Raw genomic sequence first — 27,684 nt, 5'->3', positions numbered from 1 at the left:
TTTTATGTGAAAATTGAGTTCTCCACTAGACCTATAGAATATATATATCTATTTAGTCACTGAGGAACTGTATCCAGTGGAAAAAGCAGATGATTGGCATAGTGGTTTTATACTTTTAAAGAGATAAAGGGCACACTCAAATCTGAATCTTCTGAATTAAAAATGTCAGATTCTTTCCATCACATTATGCAGCTTCTGTAAGACACATAATAGGACTGAGCAATTTTCTCTCACTACAATAATTACTAAAGAGAAGAAAAGATAGCATGGTTAGGATATCTGTTCCAATTTTTACCCGTTATTACAAAATTAGCATCTGATATTTTCACAATGTGGTGGCAAGTTCTATGAATACACTTTTTAAAAGAGAAGTTCTAACCTGTTTGAGCCTTTGATCTTAAACACTTAGTAAGGTCTGTATCAATCATAAAATCTTAAACATGTATTTAATATTTTTAAAAAGGAATTGACAAAAGGAGATAGTCACCTCAACTTCTTTAGGGATGGGGGGGTGTCAGCTGTTAATTTCTACTGGAGTAGATAAAATAAAAATAATTCAAAGGTCAATTCTTTCACTTTTAATAGTCAATTACCACTCTCAATAACAAAGAATTTTTAAAATCTTTAATAGCACTTTAATTCCCTAATAATGTCAAAAACATTTTAATGCACATTTTTAAAATGCTTCTCTTTAAGCCAAAATGGTTTTAATTACTTTAACTATTGGTTAAGACAATGAAGTTAAATTAAATGATGACTAAATTAACTTACTGTAACAGTCTGGCCTGCCTTCAGCACATATCTTGAGGTATATTTGTAACTGACTGATGTGTCTCCAATTTTTCTGATCATCTCCCAGCCTCCCATTGGTTGATCCTATTGAAAGAACAAAATAAAACAAGGTCACTTCAAATATACAAAAAGTTATGGAGTAATCAAATAAATCAATCCATAGGCAGTTAAACTAAGACAACTTTACGACTGTCTTCCTATGGTTCATATTTTCCTACTATGAAAAGAAAACATGGTTTTGTCATTCAGCAAAACAGAAACTTTGACAATGCTGCAGTTTTAATTATTAAGGTGTTTAATTTTAAAGAGGACAAAACTGCAAGAAAAGGGATGTGAACCAAATTAAATGGTGATATTCAATGCTAGAATAGGTATATAATTTAAATTTACAATATAATCTAGCTTCATAACCACCATTATAAACATCTAATTTTTGATTGCTTTAAGCTTTTAAAATATACACACATAAAGCTTGGAAAGAGAAGGAAGAAAATATGCCCTTTTTCTTCTCCATCTGTACCACTTCTGCCCATATTTAACTCCTACCTTAAAGCATAAGGGGCTCAAAAATGGTCAGTGACATAATGAGCCAGTCCCAAGCGCTGGCTCTCAACGCTAGCCCGCAGGCTGCCCAGAGCTGCCTGACTCTCCTGAGGAACCGTGCAGGGTATTAAAGCAATTAGCTGAATTAATTTATTTATATCCATCTCTAACTCAAAGACAGGAGTAAACAAGGCTGAGAGCCAGCTCCAGAATAGCTCCACAAAGCACAGCAATGCCTTTTGAAAAACAGCCAAACTACTGCAATGGAGTAGCAGAGGCTACTCTGTTCTTTAGTTTCTAAAGTCGTGACTAAGAGGGCTTAGAACCTATTGTCTTCCATATCAGAACTGCTAAAGCTCCTTTGCCCATCCAAAGTACTTATTCATCCACATGCAAGATAGTTTCAATAGCTTTGGTGAGAAAAGGAGTGATTTTACAAACATTTTACAAATCCTGAACATGCTTCTGGAAGTGACATCCAACCCACTGCATCCCCACTACACCCCAGACCTGCCTTCCTCTGGCATCACCTGATACCCCTTCACGACCCCAGCTCAATGATGCCTAGCCAGGGTCTTCCCAAGACCTCCACTACTGAGCTCTCGAAAGCCCCAGCGCAAAAGTTCAGGATTCCCTGCTATGAATATTTTATGTTTACTTTTAAACAAATAATTTCAATATAGGGCTTCATACTAGTCTTGATATAAATTAAATCAGTACTATTCATTCATTTATTTAGAGAGAAAAACACTCCCTACACGTGTCCGACTCTGGGCTCATATTTCCTTCCTTCCATAAAATTAACAGCTGGGAAAGAATATCTACCATCTATACCCATAATCTAACTTCTTCACAAATCTGGCTAGGACAGGGAATATTAATAATTCATCCTTAGGAAGGCCACGGTGACAAAATGACCAGATGTGAAAAAAAGCCCTCGCTCTCTAAAGAAGAGCTAAAGAATAAAATCTTTAAACTACTAAGCGCACCATCCCTCTTCCTCCTCCTATTTAAATTTATACTACACTTCATGAATTTAGGTTAAAAAGGAGAGGGAAACTCTTATTCCACGAAGACTGAATCCAAATAAAGGCTGAGGAGTTATTACAATTGCAAGACACCAATCAGCAAAGCCACGCTGGACAAAAAGGGGTCTGTGTTTCCACCTGTTCGGAAGTGTTCTTCAAGCGGATAAATTTCCCATCAACATCTATCTCTTCAATGCAGACATTCCCAGTGGCTGAGGCAGAATGAGAGATGCTGACACTACTGCTGGCCTCGGATTCTTCCACGTCCACTCTCTTCCGCTTCCCTCTGGTTGTACGCACGCTGCGACTCGAGGATGCGCGTGATACTGTCACACGGGAAGAAGGGCTCGGAGAGAGCTTCAATCTACATGGAGGAATAAAACACTCCAGTTATGAAACGCATATGCCCTTCCTACCTTAAAAAAAAGGATATTAATATCCTGCACATGCATTACTAAAGCAAAACATTAATGACAATCTGTTAGACAAAGCCAACATACATCTTAACGAAGAGAAACTTATTTGTGCTACAATGCCTACTGTCGTAATACTTTTTTTTCTTTTTAAAAAAGTATTATTTGAATGTTTGAGGTAGGAATAGACTATAACCATAATGCAGGAAGTTTGGAAAACCAGGGGGTGGGGAGATGAGGGGAGGACACTGGGGTGAACATGTCATCTACCACCACCCTACCACAACCCCTGTTACATTCAGTATACCTGCCTTAAGTTTTTCATACCTGCATTTTCTTTTTACAAAATTACAATCACAATGTATACAATACTGAAATTAAATGGCTTTTATTCTAAATCAGACACTTTCCCTTTGGAACTTTTTTCTCAGAAAAGGTATAAAAGGATTAATACACTAACCAGATTTGAAAAATAAGTATAAAGTCTCTTTCAGCAAATCTGATATTTTGCAACATATTAAATTATCAAAACATTTTAAATCTCAAAGGAAAGACTCTATCCTGACACAGTTCAACTCTATCCTGACAGAGTTCAGCATTTAAAATAATAAGGCTGCTTGAACATCTTCTATTGTTGAGGTAAAAGTATGATCTATTACTACCTATCTCTACAGCTAGGTATTAAAAGAAACAAGAAAATATTTAAAGTTGCCTTAATTGTTAAAAAAAACCAAAAAACCTATTTACTTTTCTTTAAATAGAAAGGGTGGGGGCAAAAAGCAGACTATGAGGTAGGGTGACAACTAAGTTACTAACCTCTCTTCTTCGCCTTCTAAGAGCTTCCTGTACGCACTGATTTCCATGTCCAGGGCCAACTTTACATCAAGAAGTTGTTCATAATCGTTCAGCTGTTGCTGCATCTGATCCCGGATTTCCGCCATCTCTCTCTCTTTGTCAGACAGCATGCGGCGAGAGTTGTCTCTTTCTTTAGCAAGCAAGTCCTCCAACTCTTGAATCCTCTCCAAACATGCTCTAGACTTAAGATTCAAGGGAACACATTTACTTTCTAGGAACATTCCAACATTAGCACAAGGCAGCTATTCTAAACTATTTCCTGGACTGGAACAAATCCAATCTCTGACACCAGAATCCAAGAAAATTTTTATTTTAAGAAATTAAAAACCAAAATTTCTCCAATACAAAATACAGCCCTCAGGAAAGTTTTACCTTATAAAAAGGCTAGAAAAAGATATATTCATCAAATGTGTCATAAATGTACATATAATTTTTCTTTACTTGACCAAATAAAACAAAATTGTAAGCTGTGGTTTTAGTAAAAGTCAAGTCTGGCTCCCCTACAAACCGTTTAGCTCAAAAGTATAAAGTAACAAAAGTAAAGAATTAAAAGATAGGAAACTCATTGACAAAAGAAACCTAGTATCTTATGGAGAATTGCTGCAACTATTCAGAAACTGAAGAAAAGCGATTCCGGTTACCACTTTAGAACTGTTGTTCTTTCCCACGCTCAATCAGCATGCAAAGACTATATGATATACGGTAGTCTGGAAATATTATTGTAAACATAGAAACTTCATATTTGGTATTAAAAAAATGAAAAATCACACATCCTATACCAGAAGGTTCACCTTAGAAACGCTGTGGTTCACTAGGTATTATTCATCTGTATTTCTCCAAGACAGAATTCATCTCCATAACCTCAGAAAATTACAAAGGTAATCAACTCAGAAAGACTGATGTATAGCTTAGGCCCTTAAATCACAAGTACCTGCGCATCAAAGCAGGAGAGAAAGGGCACATACTGTGCAAAAGTTAAATCGAGAAGGCTAAAGAAAAAAAGGAGCTCCATGTTATGCAGAAACACTACACTCCAGGTTACTGAATTTATTTCTCACAGGGGTACAGATTAAAAAATTTGAAACTGCTTTGCATGTATACTGGGGCTGGACGAATAGGTAAACGGGATGGCAGAAACCAGGTTTCTTACTCTCAGAGAGCAGTTACAGGTAAGCAAGGAAGGAAGCCTAAAGTGAACCCAGTGGTACAGGGTTAGAGTCAGAGACATATGTATAAACTCTTGGTTACCTTAATATAAACACAAGTGGACACAGATACAATTACAGATAAATGTGTAAACATGGGTTAGCATATACACATTTATTACCTAGCTCTGCCCACAAGCAGGCCTAGAAGCAATGACACCCCAATACCAATGAGCATACTCAGTGCCCAGATCTTAATTTCTAGATGCCACTCTCCAATAAAAAGAACGAGGGCCACTTGCAGAAATAGCTGATTCTAGTGCTGGGGCAGGGAAAATACAAGATGAGCCTAGAGCATCTTATAGAACCAGAAAGTAAAAAAGTGCTCAAAAAAAGGGGGAACATGGTAGCCAATCTGACAGAACTCCTTATAGCCAAAGCTAGAACAATCTGAGCCAATAAAACAATGTAGTATTTGATGACAGCCCATATTATAAAAACATTTCCATGAGTCCATACTGATATAAACGAATGAATAAATAAATATACAAATAGGGGGAAAAAAGATGAATCTTTACAAAAGAATTCCATTTAACAAAGGTAAATACTTTCTTCAGGATGTGGAGCTAAATTCCTGCCCTTTACCCTTGAAGAGTGGGATGGACTTAGTGACTTGCTTCCCAAGAACAGAGTATGGAAAGGCAAAAATAGTAACTTAACAGTGGAGAAACCTGGCAAACACTGTCTTCATCAATGATGAGGGTTAACATCACCAGTGACGTTGTGTGTATGTCACGTAATCCCTGATATGATATAACAAGAAGGGCACTTAAAATCCGTAACCCCAGGCTGATCATGAGAAAAGCACCAGACAAACTTAGATTGGGGGACAGTCTACAGGACACCTGGCCAGTTCTTCTCAAGACTGTCAAGGTCATGAAAAACAAAGAAAGCCTAAGAAACTGTCACAGACCACAGGAGACTTACAGAGACCTGTGGTATCCTAAAACACAAAAACTACAGTAATAGAAAATCTGGTAAAATCCAAACAGCCTAGAGTCTAACTGATAGTAACGTACCAATGTCAGTGTCTTAGTTTTGACAAATGAACCACAGTCACCTAAGATGCTAACAATGGGGGAAAACTCAGGGAGGGAGATAGGGGAACTGTCTGTACCAGCTTTCTAACTTTTCTGTAAATCTACAATTATGCCAAAATAAAAAGGTTATTTAAAAAATAATCAACCAGGGACTTCCCTGGTGGCGCAGTGGTTAAAAATCCACCTGCCAATGCAGGGGGCTTCAATCCCTGGTCGGGGAAGATCCCACATGCCACGGAGCAACTAAGCCCGTGCACCACAACTACTGAGCCTGTGCTCTAGAGCCCGCGCACCACAACTACTGAAGCCGGTGCACCCTAGAACCTGCACGCCGCCAACTACTGAGCCCACGCGCCGCAACTACTGAAGACAGCACGCTCTAGGGTCCGCATGCTGCAACTACTGAAGCCCACGTGCCTAGAAACCATGCTCTGCAACAAGAGAAGCCACCACATTGGCAAGCCTGCACACTGCAACGAAGAGTAGCCGCCGCTCACTGCAACTAGAGAAAGCCCGCGCAGCAACGAAGACCCAACACAGCCAAAAACTTTTTTTTAATTAAAAAAAAAAATCAACCAATCAATTTATTAAAATCCAGAGACATTCTATATCAGAAGCAGGCATTCATCTCAAGAGTGATACTAAACAAAATCCTGCCTCAGAGAACTTGCATTTAACTGCATTTGCAAAAAAACAGGCTATAAACTGAGAAATCCATTTTTTCTCCCTCTCAGGCTTATTATTTTTTTGGAGGAAGAAAATATAAGAAGTGTAAAATGTGTCCTCTTTGGGAACTCCCTGGCGGTCCAGTGGTTAGGATTCCTCACTTCCACTGCAGGGGGCATGGGTTCGATCCCTGGTCAGGGAACTAACATCCCGCAGGCCACACGGTGTGGCCAAAAAAATAAATAAAACGTCTCCTCTTCAATCAATCTCTTCACTTTTATCTCCCATGTGGGAGAAAGACAGATGGGCAACAAGGTGGAATCTAAAGGGACATAAACCACCCAAGATTCAGACTTAACTTCTGAGCCTCAATTTGTAAACACCAAAATGTCTCTATTTGTCCGCCTTTGATGTTATAGAGTTCTTTAAGAGGGAAAAATCACAATCTAGGTATAAATAAGTTTTAAAGTTACTCTGAGTCGTTTTGTATTTTAAATAGAAATAGTTAAATGTAGTTTAAATAGCTGCTCTACACCTGCTTGTAGTGAAATACAAAGAACACAACATGAGAGATAGACCTAGATTCTTCTTCCTGATTCTGCCATTAACTGTAACATACCTCACTAAACTGGTATCCACGTTAGGAAAATGAAGAGGTCTAACTAAACTATCTGTTAAGATTCTGCCTGTAACTCTACAGGCAGATACAGTTAATATTTTACTAACTGGTTTCTAATGGTCTTGGGTTTTCTTTGTTTTAAAGTATGTAACATACTTGTACCAGTTTATTATGATCTAGCTGCAACAGAAGTTTCCAGAGTTCGGGTGTTAGAAAAACAAAAAGTAGAGGTGCTTTCAAGTGCCACTGGAGACTCTTTTGCCACTCAGTCTCTGACCAATCAATTAATTTGGCCAAAGTCAAACATCTAGATAGAAATGAAAGAAATGCTATAAGCAATGTATGAAACTCCTAATTCCAAAACATAATACCACTATCATATATATATCTTAAAAAATATTTTCTAAGTCAGCATTTTAAAGGCTATGTCATGAAGATCTTCAAGATGGCAGAGGAGTAAGACATGGAGATCACCTTCCTCCCCACAAATACATCAGAAATACATCTACATGTGGAACAACTCCTACAGAACACCTACTGAACACTGGCAGAAGACCTCAGACTTCCGAAAAGGCAAGAAATTCCCCACATACCTGGGTAGGGCAAAAGAAAACAGAAAAAACAGAGACAAAAGAATAGGGACAGGACCTGCACCTCTGGGAGGGAGCTGTGAAGGAGGAAAAGTTTCCACACACTAGGAAGCCCCTTCACTGGGGGAGTCGGGGAGGTGGGTCAGGGGGGAAGCTTTGGAGCCATAGAGAAGAGCACGGCAACAGGGGTGCAGAGGGCAAAGCAGAGAGATTCCTGCACAGAGAATCAGTGCCGACCAGCACTCACCAGCCCGAGAGGCTTGTCTGCTCACCCCCCGGGGCAGGTGGGGTCTGGGAGCTGAGGATAGGGCTTCAGAGGTCAGACCCCAGGGAGAGGACTGGGGTTGGCTGCGTGAACACAGCCTGAAGGGGGCTAGTGCACCACAGCTAGCTGGGAGGGAGTCCGGGAAAAAGTCTGGACCTGCCTAAGAGGCAAGGGACCACTGTTTCAGAGTGCGTGAGGAGAGGGGATTCAGGGCACCACCTAAACGAGCTCCAGAGATGGGCGCGAGCCACGGCTATCAGCGTGGACACCAGAGACGGGCATGAGATGCTAAGGCTGCTACTGCAGCCACCAAAAAGCTTGTGTGCAAGCACAGCTCATTATCCACACCTCCCCTCCCGGGAGCCTGTGCAGCCTGCCACTGCCAGGGCCCCGAGACCCAGGGACAACTTCCCCGGGAGAACACATGGCACGTCTCAGGCTGTTGCAACGTCACGCTGGCCTCTGCCGCCGCAGGCTCGCCCCGCATCCGTACCCCTCCCTCCCCTGGCCTGAGTGACCCAGAACCCCCGAATCAGCTGCTACTTTAACCCTGTCCTGTCTGAGCAAAGAACAGACACCTTCAGGCGACCTACACGCAGAGGCAAGGCCAACTCCAAAGCTGAACCCCAGGAGCTGTGCAAACAAAGAAGAGAAAGCGAAATTTCCCCCAGAAGCGTCATGAGCAGCGGATTAAATCTCCACAATCAACTTGTTGTACCCTGCATCTGTGGAATACCTGAATAGATGATGAATCATCCCAAAATTGAGGCGGTGGACATCAGGAGCAACTGTAGACTTGGGGTATGCTTTCTACATCTAATTTTTTTTCTGGTTTTACACTTATCTTAGTTTACTATTTAGAGTTTATTATCATTGGTAGATTTGTTTATTGATTTGGTTGCTCTCTTCCTTTTTTTTTAATATATAGATATATACAATATTTTCCTTTTTATCTTTTTCTGTGTATGTGTATGCTTCTTCCTGAGATTTTTGTCTGTACAGCTTTGCTTTTACCATTTGTCCTAGGATTCTGTCTGTCTGTTTTTTCTTTTTTTTGTTTTTTTTATTAGTATAGTTTTTAACGTGTGTTATCATTGGTGGATTTGTTTTTTTGGTTTGGTTGCTCTCTTCTTTCTTTCTTTTTTTAAAATTTTATGTTATTTTTAATAATTTCTTTATTTTTTATTTTAATAACTTTATTTTATTTTTTTCCTTTTTTTTGAATATTTGAATTTTATTTTATTTATTTTTTTATACAGCAGGTTCGTCTTAGTTATCCATTTTATACATATTAGTGTATATATGTCAATCCCAATCTCCCAATTCATCACACCACCACCACCACCCCCCATCACTTTCTCTTTCTTTCCTTTTTTCTTCCTTTTCCTCTGAGCCGTGTGGCTGACAGGGTCTTGGTGCTCCAGCCGGGTGTCAGGCCTTTGCCTCTGAGGTGGGAGAGCCAAGTTCAGGGCATTGGTCCACCAGAAACCTCCTGGCTCCACGTATTATCAAACAGCAAAAGCTCTCCCAGAGATCACCATCTCAACGCTAAGACCCAGCTCCACTCAACGACCAGCAAGCTCCAGTGATGGACACCCTATGCCAAACAACTAGCAAGACAGGAACACAACCCCACCCATTAGCAGAGAGGCTGCCTAAAATCATAATAAGTTCACAGACACCCCAAAACACACCACCGGATGCGGTCCTGCCCACCAGAAAGACAAAATCCAGCCTCATCCACCAGAACACAGGCACTAATCCCCTCCACCAGGAAGCCTGCACAACCCACTGAACCAACCTTAGCCACTGGGAGCAGACACCAAAAACAACGGGAACTACGAGCCTGCAGCCTGTGAAAAGGAGACCCCAAACACAGTAAGTTAAGCAAAATGAGAAGACAGAAATACACAGCAGATGAAGGAGCAAGGTGAAAACCCACCAGACCAAACAAATGAAGAGGAAATAGGCAGTCTACCTGAAAACGAATTCAGAGGAATGATAGTAAAGATGATCCAAAATCTTAGAAACGGAATGGAGAAAATACAAAAAATGTTTAACAAAGACCTAGAAAAACTAAAGAGCAAAACAAACAATGATGAACAACACAATAAATGAAATTAAAAATTCTCTAGAAGGGATCAATAGCAGAATAACTGAGGGAGAAGAACGGATAAGGGACCTGGAAGATAAAATAGTGGAAATAACTATTGCAGAGCAGAATAAAGAAAAAAGACTGAAAAGAATTGAGGACGGTCTTAGAGACCTCTGGGACAACTTAAACGCACCAACATTCGAATTACAGGGGTCCCAGAAGAAGAAGAGAAAAAGAAAGGGACTGAGAAAATATCTGAAGAGATTATAGTTGAAAACTTCCCTAAACATGGGAAAGGAAATAGTGAATCAAGTCCAGGAAGCACAGAGAGTCCCATACAGGATAAATCCAAGTAGAAACACGTCAAGACACATATTAATCAAATTATCAAAAATTAAATACAAAGAAAAAATATTAAAAGCAGCAAGGGGAAAGCAACAAATAGCATACAAGGGAATCCCCATAAGGTTAACAGCTGATCTTTCAGCAGAAACTCTGCAACCCAGAAGGGAGTGGCAGCACATATTTAAAGAGATGAAAAGGAAAAACCTACAACCAAGATTACTCTACCCAGCAAGGATCTCATTCAGATTCGACAGAGAAATTAAAATCTTTACAGACAAGCAAAAGCTAAGAGAATTCAGCACCACCAAACCAGCTTTACAACAAATGCTAAAGGAACTTCTCTAGGCAGGAAATACAAGAGAAGGAAAAGACCTACAATAACAAACCCAAAACAGTTAAGAAAATGGTAATAGGAACATACATATTGATAATTACCTTAAATGTAAATGGATTAAATGCTCCAACCAAAAGACATAGACTGGCTGAATGGATACAAAAACAAAACCCATATATATGCTGTCTACAAGAGACCCACTTCAGACCTAGTGACACATACAGACCGAAAGTGAGGGGATGGAAAAAGATATTCCATGCAAATGGAAATCAAAAGAAAGCTGGAGTAGCAATTCTCATATCAGACAAATTAGACTTTAAAATAAAGACTATTACAAGAGACAAAGAAGGACACTACATAATGATCAAGGGATGGATCCAAGAAGATATAACAATTGTAAATATTTATGCACTCAACATAGGAACACCTCAGTACATAAGGCAAATGCTAACAGCCATAAAAGGGGAAATCGACAGTAACACCATCATAGTAGGGGACTTCAACACCCCACTTTCACCAGTGGACAGATCAGCCAAAATGAAAATAAATAAGGAAACACAAGCTTTAAATGATACATTAAACAAGATGGACTTAACTGATATTTATAGGACATGCCATCCAAAAACAACAGAAAACACTTTCTTCTCAAGTGCTCATGGAACATTCTCCAGGATAGATCATATCTTGGGTCACAAATCAAGCCTTGGTAAATTAAGAAAATTGAAATTGTATCAAGTATCTTCTCCGACCACAACGCTATGAGACTAGACATCAATCACAGGAAAAAAATCTGTAAAAAATACAAACACATGGAGGCTAAACAATACACTACTACCTAACCAAGAGATCACTGATGAATTCAAAGAGGAAATCAAAAAATACCTAGAAACAAATGATAATGAAAACACAACAATCCAAAACCTATGGGATGCAGCAAAAGCAGTTCTAAGAGGGAAGTTTATAGCAATACAATCCTACCTCAAGAAACAACAAACATCTCAAATACACAACCTAACCTTACACCTAAAGCAATTAGAGAAAGAAGAACAAAAAAACCCCAAAGTTAGCAGAAGGAAAGAAATCATAAAGATCAGATCAGAAATAAATGAAAAAGAAATGAAGGAAACGATAGCAAAGATCAATAAAACTATAAGCTGGTTCTTTGAGAAGATAAACAAAATTGATAAACCATTAGCCAGAGTCATCAAGAAAAAAAGGGAGAAGACTCAAATCAATAGAATTAGAAATGAAAAAGGAGAAGTAAGAATGGACTCTGCAGAAATACAAAGGATCATGAGAGATTACTACAAGCAACTATATGCCAATAAAATTGACAACCAGGAAGAAATGGACGAATTCTTAGAAAAGCACAACCTTCCGAGACTGAACCAGGAAGAAATAGAAAATATGAACAGACCAATCACAAGCACTGAAATTGAGACTGTGATTAAAAATCTTCCAACAAACAAAAGCCCAGGACCAGATGGCTTCACAGGCGAATTCTATCAAACATTTAGAGAAGAGCTAACACCTATCCTTCTCAAACTCTTCCAAAATAGAGCAGAGGGAGGAACACTCCCAAGTTCATTCTATGAGGCCACCATTACCCTGATACCAAAACCAGACAAAGATGTCACAAAGAAAGAAAACTACAGGCCAATATCACTGATGAACATAGATGCAAAAATCCTCAACAAAATACCAGCAAACGGAATCCAACAGCACATTAAAAGGATCATATAGCATGATCAAGTGGGGTTTATCCCAGGAATACAAGGATTCTTCAATATACGCAAATCAATCAATGTGATAAACCATATTAACAAACTGAAGGAGAAAAACCATATGATCATCTCAATAGATGCAGAAAAAGCTTTCAACAAAATTCAACACCCATTTATGATAAAAACCCTCCAAAAAGTAGGCATAGAGGGAACTTTCCTCAACATAATAAAGGCCATATATGACAAACCCACAGCCAACATCATTCTCAATGGTGAAAAACTGAAAGCATTTCCTCTAAGATCAGGAACAAGACAAGGTTGTCCAGTCTCACCACTATTATTCAACATAGTTTTGGAAGTTTTACCCACAGCAATCAGAGAAGAAAAAGAAATAAAAGGAATCCAAATCGGAAAAGAAGTAAAGCTGTCACTGTTTGCAGATGACATGATACTATACATACAGAAGAATCCTAAAGATGATACCAGAAAACTACTAGAGCTAATCAATGAATTTGGTAAAGTAGCAGGACACAAAATTAATGCACAGAAATCTCTTGCATTCCTATACACTAATGATGAAAAATCTGAAAGAGAAATTAAGGAAACACTCCCATTTACCACTGCAACAAAAAGAATAAAATACCTAGGAATTAACCTACCTAAGGAGACAAAAGACCTATATGCAGAAAATTATAAGACACTGATGAAAGAAATTAAAGATGATACAAATAGATGGAGAGATATACCATGTTCTTGGATTGGAAGAATCAACATTGTGAAAATGACTCTACTACCCAAAGCAATCTACAGATTCAAGTGCAATCCCTATCAAACTACCAATGGCATTTTTCACAGAACTAGGACAAAAAATTTCACAATTTGTTTGGAAACACTAAAGACCCCAAATAGCCAAAGCAATCTTGAGAAAGAAAAACGGAGGTGGAGGAATCAGGCTCCCAGACTTCAGACTATACTACAAAGCTACAGTAATCAAGACAGTATGGTACTGGCACAAAAACAGAAATATAGATCAATGGAACAGGATAGAAAGCCCAGAGATAAACCCACGCACATATGGTCACCTTATTTTTGATAAAGGAGGCAAGAATATACAATGGAGAAAAGACAGCCTGTTCAATAAGTGGTGCTGGGAAAACTGGACAGCTACATGTAAAAGAATGAAATTAGAACACTCCCTAACACCATACACAAAAATAAACTCAAAATGGATTAAAGACCTAAATGTAAGCCCAGACACTATAAAACTCTTAGAGGAAAACATAGGCAGAACACTCTATGACATCAATCACAGCAAGATCCTTTTTGACCCACCTCCTAGAGAAATGGAAATAAAAACAAAAATAAACAAATGGGACCTAATGAAACTTAACAGCTTTTGCACAGCAAAGGAAACCATAAACAAGATGAAAAGACAACCCTCAGAATGGGAGAAAATATTTGCAAATGAAGCAACTGACAAAGGATTAATCTCCAAAACTTACAAGCAGCTCATGCAGCTCAATATCAGATAACAAACAACCCAATCCAAAAATGGGCAGAAGACCGAAATAGACATTTCTCCAAAGAAGATATAAAGATTGGCAACAAACACATGAAAGGATGCTCGACATCACTCATCATTAGAGAAATGCAAATCAAAACTACAATGAGGGGCTTCCCTGGTGGCCCAGTGGTTAAGAATCCGCCTGCCAATGCAGGGGACACGGGTTCGAGCCCTGATCCGGGAAGATCCCACATGCCGCGGAGCAACTAAGCCCATGTGCCACAACTACCGAGCCTGCGCTCTAGAGCCCGCGCGCCACAACTACTGAAGCCCGCGCACCTAGAGCCTGTGCTCCACAACAAGAGAAACCACTGCAATGAGAAGCCCGCACACTGCAACGAAGAGTAGCTCCCACTCGCCGTAACTAGAGAAAGCTCACACGCAGCAACGAAGACCCAACGCAGCCAAAAATAATAAATAAATAAAATAAATTTATTTAAAAAAAAAACAAAAAACAAAAAAAACTACAATGAGGTATCACCTCACACCAGTCAGAATGGCCATAATCAAAAAAATCTACAAACAATAAATGCTGGAGAGGGTGTGGAGAAAAGGGAACCCTCCTGCACTGTTGGTGGAATGTAAAATGATACAGCCACTATGGAGAACAGTATGGAGGTTCCTTAAAAAACTAAAAATAGAACTACCATACGACCCAGCGATCCCACTACTGGGCAAATATCCTGAGAAAACCATAATTCAAAAAGAGTCATGTACCACAATGTTCATTGCGGCTCTATTTACAATAGCCAGGACATGGAAGCAACCTAAGTGTCCATTGACAGATGAATGGATAAAGGAGATGTGGCACATATATACAATGGAATATTACTCAGCCATAAAAAGAAACAAAACTGAGTTATTTGTAGTGAGGTGGATGGACCTAGAGTCTCCCATACAGAGTGAAGTAAGTCAGAAAGAGAAAAACAAATACCGTATGCTAATACATATATGGAATCTGAAAAGAAAAAATAGTTCTCAAGAACCTAGGGGCAGGACAGGAACAAAGACGCAGACATAGCGAATGGACTTGAGGACACGGGGAGGGGGAAGGGTAAGCTGGGATGAAGTGAGAGAGTGGCATGAACTTATATACACTACCAAATGTAAAATAGATAACTAGTGGGAAGCGGCTGCATAGCACAGGGAGATCAGCTCGGTGCTTTGTGACCACCTAGAGGGGTGGGATAGGGAGGGTGGGAGGGAAACACAAGAGGGAGGAGATATGGGGATATATGTATATGTATAGCTTATTCACTTTGTTATAAAGCAGAAACTAACACACCATTGTAAAGCAATTATACTCCAATAAAAATGTTTTAAAATAATTTTTTTAAATAAAAAATAAAGGCTATGTCAATTTTAAGTAAAACTAAAGAAGTACTTCACTAACATGAGTCACTTAACCAAAAAGGAAGTTCTATGGCCTAACATGCAGCATGACGAAACTAAGACTCCACAACAAACACAATTAAGATATACAGTACAAAAAATATATGGCTTTTTTCTTTTTGGTGATCTTTTTAAGGTTAAAATTTATCAACCAAAGAAGATATCCCTCAAGGTATATTATTTATCATAAAATCTGATACCAGTAATGAATAGATGAAAGGATCATTCCCCATCCCCCTGAAATTTAGAGAGAAATTTAAAACTATTCTGGCTGAAGGAGGTGCTTCTCTCCTATTTCCTAAGGAGTGAGCTCCTCAAAACCCCCAGGGCCCTGCCTAACATTTTTTTAAAACCACTAACCCGAAGTTAACCAAAAAACTTGCAAAGATGGGAACATAACTACCAGGCAAAGAGGGAAACAGCCCTGGACCTGAGTCAGAAGACGTAGCTACCAAATTTCAGAGCCTACCACTATTTAACCACAGGCAAGTCTTAGTCTCTTCAACTGTAAAACATCCATACCTAGCATAATCAAGTGGATTAAGCACCAGCCACATCCCCCCACCCCGCAAAAGACAGGGAATTGTAAAATTGAAGAAGAGGAGATAATTAGAATATGATTTATTAGATGGATAAAAGTAGTAAATGTCAACTCAGAGTAAAAACAGACAGGCCTATTTTTGGAAAGGTACCTATTAAATGGTGCAATGGAAAAGAGATTGTTAAATTCTTTTCTTTTTTTCTAGAATGCAATTATTCTCACAGGCATTCTCTGAAAGGCCAAATTCTTTTTTTTTTTTTAACATCTTTACTGGAGTATAATTGCTTTACAATGGTGTGTTAGTTTCTGCTTTATAACAAAGTGAATCAGCTATACATATACATATATCCCCATATCTCCTCCCTCTTGCGTTTCCCTCCCACCCTCCCTATCCCACCCCTCTAGGTGGTGAGATTGTTAAATTTTTAAAAGAAAATCTTTGAAGAGAGTGAGGTGTAAAGGGAAAAACTGGGAACTATGAAAGAAACCCATTTATCAGCCTACATTCTCTGGGCCGGTCATTAAACTCACCCAGGTCTGTGGTCAGACTGAATGAACTCAAAGGTCCTTGTCCTTCCAGCTCTACAGTTAACATGAAAACTTCAAAATACTATCAGGACAAAATAGGTCCAAAATAATTTTTAAATTTATGTTGTGAGTAATAAAATAAGTACACATGACAGGCATTGTAAGAACTTCTGTTTTTTAATAACTTTTTTTACATCACCCTGTTTTACATAACTCATTGCTTTCTAAATTCCTACAATAAATGTCTTCAGTTTTACAATCAGAAAAGGACATTACTAAAAACAAAAGAAAAAGAAAGCTTAATCAAGAATAAAAAAGTTTACTCGTGGAAAATTTAAAACAACAGAATTTCCACCCTTAAGGAAAACAGAAGCTGAAGTTACTTCCCAAGTAATTAAGGTGAGTAGATTATCAAAACATTCTGCATACTTATATGGTTGTATATGTACTTTGTGTGCACATCGACATCACCCTTAGACTAAAAACCAGATTTCAGGCAGTGTCCACACCTGCTTACGCTGCACCCAGAGTGCACCATCGCATACTGACAGGCACCCATCAACACAACTAGTAACAGTCATTCAACAGTTAGGCGTGCCAATGAATCAATGAGTCACTAAATTCTTAACTAAGACGCAAATTGATGCTACTTCCCAAGACACTAACTATTGGGTATTCTAAGCACTGAAAGAATTTGTCTAGAAACACAAAGCATTTACCACCCACACAGAATTTCTGCAGGTTTTTCTTCATTATGGTTTCTAAATGTGATGAAAAAGAGTACGTTGGAAAGAGCACTATGTGGAGATCAGGCTGCTGGATGGGTCAGAAAACCTGGGCCCTGGGGTAAACCCAAGGAATAAGCCAGCAGGTTGCACCCTCAAGGGCAGCTCTGAGTAATCTATTAATTAGGTCAGGAACAACAGTCTCTGCTCAGAGGATGCTTATGAAATGACGAATAGAAAAAAATCTGGACAGCACTGTGAAACGAGAATTCAGGAAAATACTATCCTCTCTGAAAAGTGATTTCAGGCAGAGCTGAGCAGGTAGACTACCGTGGTGGAGGTGGCCTTCAAGTACAACTCCCATGCTTACTTACCTCTTTCTGTAGATTAGAAAGCTGAGATGAGAGGCTCTCAATTCTCATACGACTTTCCATCAGTTCTTCCCTGGCACTATTGACAGTAGATGTATTCATCTCTGACGACAGTCTGGCATTCTCAAGCTAAAAAAGAAGCAGACCATAGTCAGTTTTACCTAGTGAATTAGAACAAACAAATGAGGAACCATGATTCATCTCAAAGCATCTCATTTCAAACCTAAACCCTGCCAGTAACTAGTTGATGAAACAGGAAAAGCATCATGAAGTTTGCTGATGTGCTATGAATTACCTTAAAAGTCTTTCTGCCTTTTCGGCTCAATTCCCAATATAGGAGCTTAACAATGCTGATATACCTGGGTCTTTACCCAAAATTTAGTGCGTCAATATTTCATCCATTATATCTCTAATGTCTCAGATAACACTGCTAATAAGGAGACTGGACAGGAGCAATTTAACTGTGGTGGCATTTGTAGGAAAATAAGCATCATATACCCCTAACCCACCAAATCTGATACAGAATATAAAGCAATAAGCAGAAAGTACTAATTTAGAGATTATTTCAAACCAAATAGACAAACTTCCTTTCAGAAGCAAAAAACAGCTCCTCTGGTAGAAACAATATCCCGCTCCTCCAAATGCCCACAGCATTCTGTTCTGCATGTGTCTCACGCACGTTTTTTATGTGTGTCTCCTCCCTGGCTCCCTTTGAAGCCAGAGTCTCTTTGACCGACTGATCCTTACTTTAGCTCCGTCACTGCCCAGCACAATGCCAGCACTGAGTAAGTGCAGAACAACTAAATGTAGGGATTAAAAGATCTCTCCCTCTCACCAGGCAATTACTACTTCATAACGTGGATTAAAAGCAACATGAACAATTTGAGGCCATGCAATGGAAATTATTTTCAATACCTCTATGACCCTAATTTTCTAAGTCCTCCACTAATAACTCTTTTTAATCAAATCATGTAACATTTAACACATTGGGGTAAAATTATTTACTATGAAAGCCCGTACTCAGTGATTTAATAAATTTTTGCATGGCCTCCTAATACAAGACAGAAGTTTCTATAGTCTTTTTTTAATGAATAATTAGTGCCAGAGGAAACTGCAGACACTGTCCATTTGGCCTTTGTTCAAAAAAGCCCAAAGTGTGGTGGTCACAACCTATGTACAATGATGACGTGGAAGTCAGAACTAGATGCAGTCCAACAAGATTAGTACTTGTTACTGAAGGAAAAGCTATTTTCAGATGGCTGGAGTTTAACTAATATGACTTGACATGAATGATCAATTGGACAAAGAGAAAAACCTTACCTTTGATAAAAGTGGAATAACCCTACTTTCTTTGAATAATCTCTAATAACATTTACTTTATAAAAAACTGCTTTCTTAAAAAAAAAAAAAATCCATTTCTTATATTCATGGAGACTAAGGGAATTCATTTAAGAAAACTAGAACAAACCAAACATCAAGTCATGTTCTCAGGGAGACTATGAAACAAAGGCTTCAAGTGTGTAAAGCTGTCCCCGGAAGTCTGCTCACTTTGGTGTGGTAAGTCTGCTCCAGCTCTTCCTTGTACAGCTTGACTTGGGCATCGTGTTGCTCTCTCATCTCATGAAGGGCTTGAGCCAGCTTGTACTCATACTCAATCTGACGCCCAGAATCCACCTCTACCAAACGAGTTTCATGCTTCCTTCTGGTCTCATTAATCTCCTAGGGGGGAAAAAATGACATAAAACCAAGTTACTTACCATGGCTGCACTGGTACAAGTCTGAGTGACATCAAGGCCATCTGAGGTATTACACACCAAGCTCCTCATGTTTTGTCCAAGGGCAGGTATGTGAATAGATACCTTTTTGCCTTCATTTTCAAGTGAGAAGATTTTTGAGCTGGAACTAATGACAGAAATGGTAGCATCTCAAGCCCTAGGAATTTTATGTTTCTTTTCAGTAGCATACCTATTTATTTCTCTAAAGGCAAGGAATGGCTGTAAGACTTACTAAAGTACCATGCAATCGTGGATAACTAGGTACACTGAATAGCACGTAATTATTTTTCTAAATTGTACTGATGATACTAAGGACAACTCTGGAAAAAATCTACACGATAAGTTAGAAACTTATCAGCAAAACTTCAACTAGAAGATTTATACATAATGAAACTTTTCTTAGGAATACTAAGATGCAATAGACAGAGCAAGCTAATTTACATGACTTATCCTAACAGCTGGTAGTGCTAAGGTATCAACATTGACACAGAATCTTATTGACAATATTACATTGCTATCTCAAGTACATATGACAATTCACTATTAAAGAATAGAAATAATAGGCATAATCCTTCACATTATGTTTTAAGGAGCTATCCAAACTAGAATGGCTAGGAACACAAGTCCAAGAATAAAATTTTCATTCTAGCTTCTAGCTCTAAAAATACAACAGATCTGTCTTTAATGGCAATAATTAAAGAGGCCACAAGAGGGGGATATAAGAAGAACATGTTTCTGTATCATCTTACAGCATGCAGTTTTTCTTTGCATTTCCTCATTTTTCTCTTAACCAGAGGCAGATGCACTTGATAGAATCAGAAAACCAGGGTTCAAATTCCAGTTCTGCCATTAATCTCCCAAGGCTCACATCTATTTGATGACGTGAATGATACTTAAATCATGAAAATATGCAAATGAAAGGTTTAGTTCAACAAATACCGAGTACCTACTAATCATTTTGCCCTTTGTCTGCCTCCTTTCCTCTTCTTCCTGTTTTTCTCCTTCCTCTTTCTTACCCCTAAACTGTTCATAATAAGGAATTTAGGTATATTTATTGCATAGAATTTTATTCTCCATGCAAAAAAAAGAGATGAGGAATATTTTAAATTCATTCTCAAAAAGGCAAAACCCCAAAATTCAAAGCTGCTACCCAAACATTCTAAAAATACTAAATTACTTTTTACTGACGCCATTTTTTACTTAATATTTTATGTAGAATCAGTGACTTACAAAGCAAAAAATACTCAACTCCTGGTTTAAAGATGCAGGAGTCCACACAGCGTCAAAAAGTAAGAAATAATAGATCACAGACAATTTTAACAAAACGAAACAAAAATGTAGGTCAACTTAATATAAAGATACTTCAATTTATAAGCAAAACTGTAGTTAATAATTATATGACAGGGACTTCCCTGGTGGTGCTGTGGTTAAGAATCCACCTGCCAATGCAGGGGGACACAGGTTCGAGCCCTGGTCCAGGAAGATCCCACATGCCGCGGAGCAACTAAGCCCGTGCACCACAACTACTGAAGCCTGAGTGCCTAGAGCCCATGCCTGGCAACAAGAGAAGCCACTGCAATGAGAAGCCCGCACACCACAACGAAGAGTAGCCCCCCCTCGCCGCAACTAGAGAAAGCCCGCGTGCGGCAACGAAGACCCAATGCAGCCAAAAATAAACAATAAATAGATTTATTTAAAATAATAATAATGATAATAATAATAATTATACGACAGCATTCACTATAGTTTACAAGAAGCTTTCACACACAATATTCCACTTTGATCCTCACCACACCCTGAAGAAAAAATAGCAGGTACTGATATTTCATTTTTTTTTTTTTTTTATTAACTCAAGTTAACTCTTTTTTTTTTTTTTTAAATTATTTATTTATTTATTTATTTATGGCTGTGTTAGTCTTCGTTTCTGTGTGAGGGCTTTCTCTAGTTGTGGCAAGTGGGGGCCACTCTTCATTGCGGTGCGCGGGCCTCTCACTATCGCGGCCTCTCTTGTTGCGGAGCACAGGCTCCAGACGCGCAGGCTCAGTAATTGTGGCTCACGGGCCCAGTTGCTCCGTGGCATGTGGGATCTTCCCAGACCAGGGCTCGAACCCGTGTTCCCTGCATTGGCAGGCAGATTCTCAACCACTGCGCCACCAGGGAAGCCCCTGATATTTCATTTTTAAATAGGAAACTGACTCAAGAACTGTCCAAAGTCTGGCTGCTTATCCAGTGAGTGCACTTTGCCCGCACGATACCTAGTTTAATACTGTATTGTCATAAAAATGGTCAGATTTTTATTATATTATTTTTTCTCCAAATAAAAAAAATTATTTAACTTCTACAATAAATTTCTATTTTAAAAGCATTGTTAGTCACCATTTTCAAAATTACATTACTTTTAAAAACATTATGTATTTAACTGCATGTTCTCTAACCTGGGTGAATTCCAACCCTCTTCAATTTTGAGAAAATATATATTCCCCTTTCTTCAACTGTATTACAGTATACTTCTTTTTTGGCAAAAGTTGCTACCTTCACCCCTCAAGGCTTAACCAGAGAATTTACGGCTTATAAATGAAACTGTTAGATATACATATATAACTATAAATGCTCTGGGTAACCAGCCCCCAGTGGTTGCTGCCTCCCGGTATTCACCGGCTGTGTGATCCCCCTTCCATAGTGCATCTTGGTTGGTCTGTGTGATGGGGAGCGAGGGTATATCACTTTGGGATTATTTTATAGAAGTTAATGTGGCCTGTTTTGCTCTCTCTCTCTCATCACTCACTCCTGAAGAGTCCTATCATGAGCAGCCCTACAGAGAAGCCTGTGCTGAACTGATACCTCTGGCCAACAACCTATGAATGAACTCCAAAGAGGTTCCTGCAGCCCAGGCTGAAAGCCTGACTACAACCTCATGAGAGACCCTGAAACAACCATCCAGTTAAGCAGCTCTCAGATCCCTGACCTTCAGAAACTGTGAGATAATAAAAGTCTGTGGTTTAAGTTACTAAGTTTTGAAGTAATTTGTTAGGCAAAATATATAAATAATACAAATGCAGAGGTTGATAGTAATTAACAGCTGTGGCCAAGCCTTTTTAAGTTAGATGGAAGTAAAAGCTTTTAAGTTTACCATAGCACCCTGAGTTCTTCCTCACAGTCTTTTAGCAGCAGTGCCTTAAATAATTTGCCTACAAAACTCTTCCCATTTTTCATACGTATAGCTTATAACAAAGCCTTTTGGGATCCCTCCATTCCTTAAAAAAAATAAAATTATATATAATTACCTCCTCATACATGTTTTTACGAAACTCCAAGTCCTCAGTAAGGCTCTGACAGCGATTCTCCAAATCCACTTTAAGTAAAGTTTCATCTGCTAACTGTTTTTTCGCAGCAGCTAAAGAGGCTTCCAACTAATATAAGGAAAAAGAATTAATGAAAATTATACAGCAACCATTTAGCAATGAATTTAATAGATACCTACAGATTGAATCAAATCAAGTATTACAATTTCTATATATTTGTTAATGTATGAGAGTCCCTCATGATAACATTTATCACAGAACTGTGGGTTCAACTGCTGGTCCCACCCACAGAGTGTCACATCAAAACACCTCTCAAATTTGGTAAACGGCAACAGGGAATGAACAGAAACCTATGACTTATATTTCAAAACTCAAACCAACGCTTTTAGCTACCACTTTCATTTTTTCCTGTGTGCAGAGCACCATTATGACACCTTCTCTCTTCTTACCTCGCATTTTGGTACAATAATGAAATAGGCTGTGAGAGCAAGAAACAGAATGAGCATAAGCACAAGAGAGAGGACGAAGAGCAGCAACAAGATCTGCATAATCCAGACACAAGGACTGAGAGGTGAGGGTGCTTTACATGCTAGCTAGTTCAAGGCTATCCTTGCAGGTGAACCACCCACCAAAATAACTTAATACATTTTTAAAAATAAAAAGCATAAAATAAATTTTACAATCAATCAATCAAGACAGATGGGGCAATTAACCTGCCAAATACGGCTCAAGAGCAGAGTTTACCTTACCTGGGCAATCTGATCCTTCAGATCCTCCAAATCGCTCTCTAAACTTTTTTTATCACCAAGTGCAGTAGCCAGAGCTGCATCTTTCGAATTCAGCGCTGCTTCGTATTCTCGAAGCTTGATCTGGGCTCCACTGAGATCAGATTCTTTCTTAGCATAACTGCAAGACATTTGAAAAAGTGCAAGAAATCAAATTATACCTCTGACTTGAAGCCTTCTCCCTCCCTGCTTAAGGGGGAAATAAAAGAAGAGGCAATTTAAATAAAGGTTGCCATAACCTACTAAAATTACAGGAGCAATTCAGGAGCACTATATCTAGAGTTTTTGGTGAATAATAACTTTCTCTTTCAATGATTTCCCTTCCCTGATTAGGAATGACTCTAGGTCTAAAATGTCCATAGGCCCAACGTACCAGAATCCTGGTTGTCTCTGACGGAGAACACAAGTCTTCCTTTTTCTATAAAAAGGCATCTATATGCTTCACTAAAACATTTTTGAAGAAATGGAAATTTACTATTTTTAAATAAAATGAATATTATAAAACAAGATATACAGGAGATATAAATCAAGATAAACGATGAGATTAAATAAGTGAAAATGAAAAGTTACTTTAAAAAATAATTTTATGACTTGATGATATATAGAAACTCCTTTGACATTACCTAAGAATTAACTGACCCCAAGCTTGCAAGTAGTTTCCATTTCTTACATAAGAGGTGATTTTAAAATTTCCTTAACTACAAATAAGGGGCTTCCTAGTATTTTGAAGAAAAGTTAATTTTTTCTGTTCATACTATTAACTCCCCAAGAATGAAACTCAAATTAAGGTTTCTTTTACCTCTAAATATCACTTTTTATTCAATGGAATTCTACATTATAAAATTAAGGTTCCTTAGGATATATTTTTTCAAATAATTATATTTTAAAGATCAGTATTTTTTAATCCAAATAAGTCCATTATCATTAATTAGTCATATGGGAAAAGCCTTAATAACATAAAAATTCTTGATAGCTGTTCTTAATTAAAACATATTATAGACAAGTATTTCTACTACTGATGTTTGAGAGTGGGCTTAACAGAGGAATCTTTTAGTTAACAGAACTTTTTAAAAATATTGTAATATAATAAAATGAAGAAAAGAACTATCCAAAGGATAAGCAAAGGCGGTTGAAGAGAAGATTTAATAGTACTCATTTTGGTATTATACAACAACTACGTACACACATAAAATCTCAGCAGTCATATCACAGTAATTTTTTTCTTAAATCCTGTATTTTTAAAAACCACAAGATGGCAGCCTTTCCCAGAAGACTTTGTGTAGGAAGGCGGGGGATGGGAGGGGTGGGGATATCAACTGTTGGGGGAAAAAAAATTCCATACAGTCATTACTTTGTAACAAAAATGCCTAGTTCATACAAGTGCTGGGTCTGAAAGCTAGGAACACCATAGAAAAGAATCAGTGCTTGTGGAGGAGCTATTACTTTACCTCACTATATAAATGACCAGAGCTGGCAGGGAAAAATACCATAATACATTCTGTTTTAAAACAAAATCATATTTTATAGAGAATTACACAATATTTACAAAAGCTACTTATTCAAAATTACTTACTTAACAGTTACAAAAATCCTACTGCACCACTGTCTAATATTTAAGTCTCAGACCATAATGTGGTGCTTCTCAACATGGTGCCTCAAGGCAGGAGAGTGAACCTGTGCTTCCCAGAAACCAAAATGGCCCACCAAGGATACTGAATTAAAAAAAAAAAAAAAAATTCACACCAATTTTACTGGCTACTGCATGTTCTGTCTGTTTGATTTCATTGGCTTAATAGATAATAATACATGTCATGATTCCAAATTCAGAATGTCGTAGCACAAGTGAAATTACTGCGCAATGGTCTTGTGGAGTATAGGAAATTTGAGAAGCCAAAAATTAGGACGGTACACCTAAATGGCTAGAATATGGTGATTTCTTCAACAAAAATCAAGACCAGGTAAGACAAGGAGTGGTGGACTAAGGGGATGAGTAGGATATGCTATTATCCTATTGTGAAAGGTACCCTCCAGCCCTGCAATGGTACCAGCTGAAATCTAATGTCAAGTTCTTAGTCACTTATACCGCTGTTACTCTGTAAAAATATAAATTGTTCCATTATAAATTCTTTCTTAAAGTTGTAACTTTTACATTACTGAACAAATTAAGCAGATATACATCAGAAGTTGGAAATGTGCTTAAAATTACAAATAAAAGCTAACCCCTTATATGCCCTGGCTTGAGGGAGGAGTCGAAAACTATTTCTGCACCTTGCACATACTTATATTACACTTACCATACTGATCCTATCTATTTGTGGATATACTTAGCTACCTTGAGAGACTGAGAACTCTTTGAGGGCAGTGGCCATGACATATTATTCCTCTGTCTTCTGTATAGACAACCTGTAGACAATGAGTGTTTTGGTAATTGTTAAATGAAAATCCCCCATACACTCCCCCCAAAAACTCACTCTGCTTTTTTTATGTGATGTAAAATATCACATCTTTTCCCACAAGAAAAAATAACTGTGACACTTCTATAATCTCTAAAATTCACATTCCTAGATGTCCTCCCTATTACCCTGCCAATTTCCAAAGCTAGATGGGTCATGAAAAAAATTTTTGCTTACACTCAAGTCTCCATCTGCTAAGAAGCCAAAAATCAGTAAGTTTTATATGCCATATAAGCACAACAAGGACAAACATGGGCCAAGCAGCAAGTTAACATCTTGAACATAACTGTTGTCATAGTTTTCTAGTTGTATTATTATTTTTCATTCATTAAAAATGATGCAGGTAGATTGGTTCAAAGTAGCGGAGTAGAAGGACGTGCTCTCACTCTCTCTTGCAAGAGCACCAGAATCACAACTAACTGCTGAAAAATCATCGACAGGAAGACACTGGAACTCACAAAAAAAAGATACCCTACATCCAAAGACAAAGGAGACGCCACAATGAGAAAGTAGGAGGGGCGCAATCACAATAAAATAAAATCCCACAACTGCTGGGTGTGTGACTCACAAACTGGAGAACACTTATACCACAGAAGTCCACCCACTGGAGTGAAGGTTCTGAGCCCCATGTCAGGCTTCCCAACCTGGGGGTCAGGCAATGGGAGGAGGAATTCCTAGAGAATCAGACTTTGAAGCCTAGTGGGATTTGATTGCAGGACTTCGACAGGATTGGGGGAAACAGAGACTCCATTCTTGGAGGGCACACACAAAGTAGTGTGCTCATCGGGACCCGGGGGAAGGAGCAGTGACCCCCATAGGAGACTGAACCAGACCTACTTGCTAGTGTTGGAGGGTCTCCCGCAGAGGCAGGGGGTGGCTCTGTTTCACCGTGGGGACAAGGACACTGGCAGCAGAAGTTTTGGGAAGTACTCCTTGGTGTGAACCCTCCCAGAGTCTGCCACTAGCCCCACCAAAGAGCCCGAGTAGGCTCCAGTGTTGGGTCGCCTCAGGCCAAACAACCAACAGGGAGGGAACCCAGCCCCACCCATCAGCAGACAAGCAGATTAAAGTTTTACTGAGCTCTGCCCACCAGAGCAAGAGCCAGCTCTACCCACCACCAGTCCCTCCCAACAGGAAACTTGCACAAGCCTCTTAGATAGCCTCATCCACCAGAGGGCAGACAGCAGAAGCAAGAAGAACTACAATCCTGCAGCCTGTGGAACAAAAAACACATTCACAGAAAGACAGACAAGGTGAAAAGGCAGAGGGCTATGTACCAGATGAAGGAACAAGATAAACCCCAGAAAAACAACTAAATGAAGTGGAGATAGGCAACCTTCCAGAAAAAGAATTCAGAATAATGATAGTGAAGATGATCCAGGACCTCGGAAAAAGAATGGAGGCAAAGATCGAGAAGATGCAAGAAATGTTTAACAAAGACCTAGAAGAATTAAAGAACAAACAGACAGAGATGAACAATACAATAAGTGAAATGAAAACTACACTAGAAGGAATCAATAGCAGGATAACTGAGGCAGAAGAACGGATAAGTGACCTGGAAGACAGAATGGTGGAATTCACTGCTGCGGAACAGAATAAAGAAAAAAGAATGAAAAGAAATGAAGTCAGCCTAAGAGACCTCTGGGACAACATTAAACACAACAACATTCGCATTATAGGGTCCCAGAAGGAGAAGAGAGAGAGAAAGGACCCGAGAAAATATTTGGAGATTAT

General features: G+C 38.7%; 1 protein-coding gene across 2 annotated transcripts in view; it reads right to left on the bottom strand.

Annotated features, from left to right (window-relative positions):
* Positions 1 to 27,684, bottom strand: part of LMNB1 (lamin B1) — a 71,246-nt gene that overhangs the window by 14,526 nt on the left and 29,036 nt on the right. The window contains exons 2-9 of one of the 2 annotated variants that reach the window (XM_068535790.1): positions 23,462 to 23,618; positions 22,695 to 22,820; positions 19,184 to 19,354; positions 17,639 to 17,764; positions 3,593 to 3,813; positions 2,502 to 2,727; positions 772 to 876; positions 467 to 531 (exon numbers count right to left, since the gene is read on the bottom strand). In XM_068535790.1, coding sequence (XP_068391891.1) covers positions 529 to 531; positions 772 to 876; positions 2,502 to 2,727; positions 3,593 to 3,813; positions 17,639 to 17,764; positions 19,184 to 19,354; positions 22,695 to 22,820; positions 23,462 to 23,618 — 1,135 coding nt within the window. In that variant the 3' untranslated portion in view covers positions 467 to 528. Of the gene's footprint in view, positions 1 to 466; positions 532 to 771; positions 877 to 2,501; positions 2,728 to 3,592; positions 3,814 to 17,638; positions 17,765 to 19,183; positions 19,355 to 22,694; positions 22,821 to 23,461; positions 23,619 to 27,684 lie in introns of those variants that run through there. The other variant, XM_068535789.1, reaches the window with a different exon arrangement.

The sequence above is a fragment of the Eschrichtius robustus genome, chromosome 2 (assembly GCF_028021215.1).
Source record: "Eschrichtius robustus isolate mEscRob2 chromosome 2, mEscRob2.pri, whole genome shotgun sequence".
Classification (NCBI taxonomy): domain Eukaryota; kingdom Metazoa; phylum Chordata; class Mammalia; order Artiodactyla; family Eschrichtiidae; genus Eschrichtius; species Eschrichtius robustus.
This window is presented reverse-complemented; position numbering and strand designations above follow the sequence as displayed.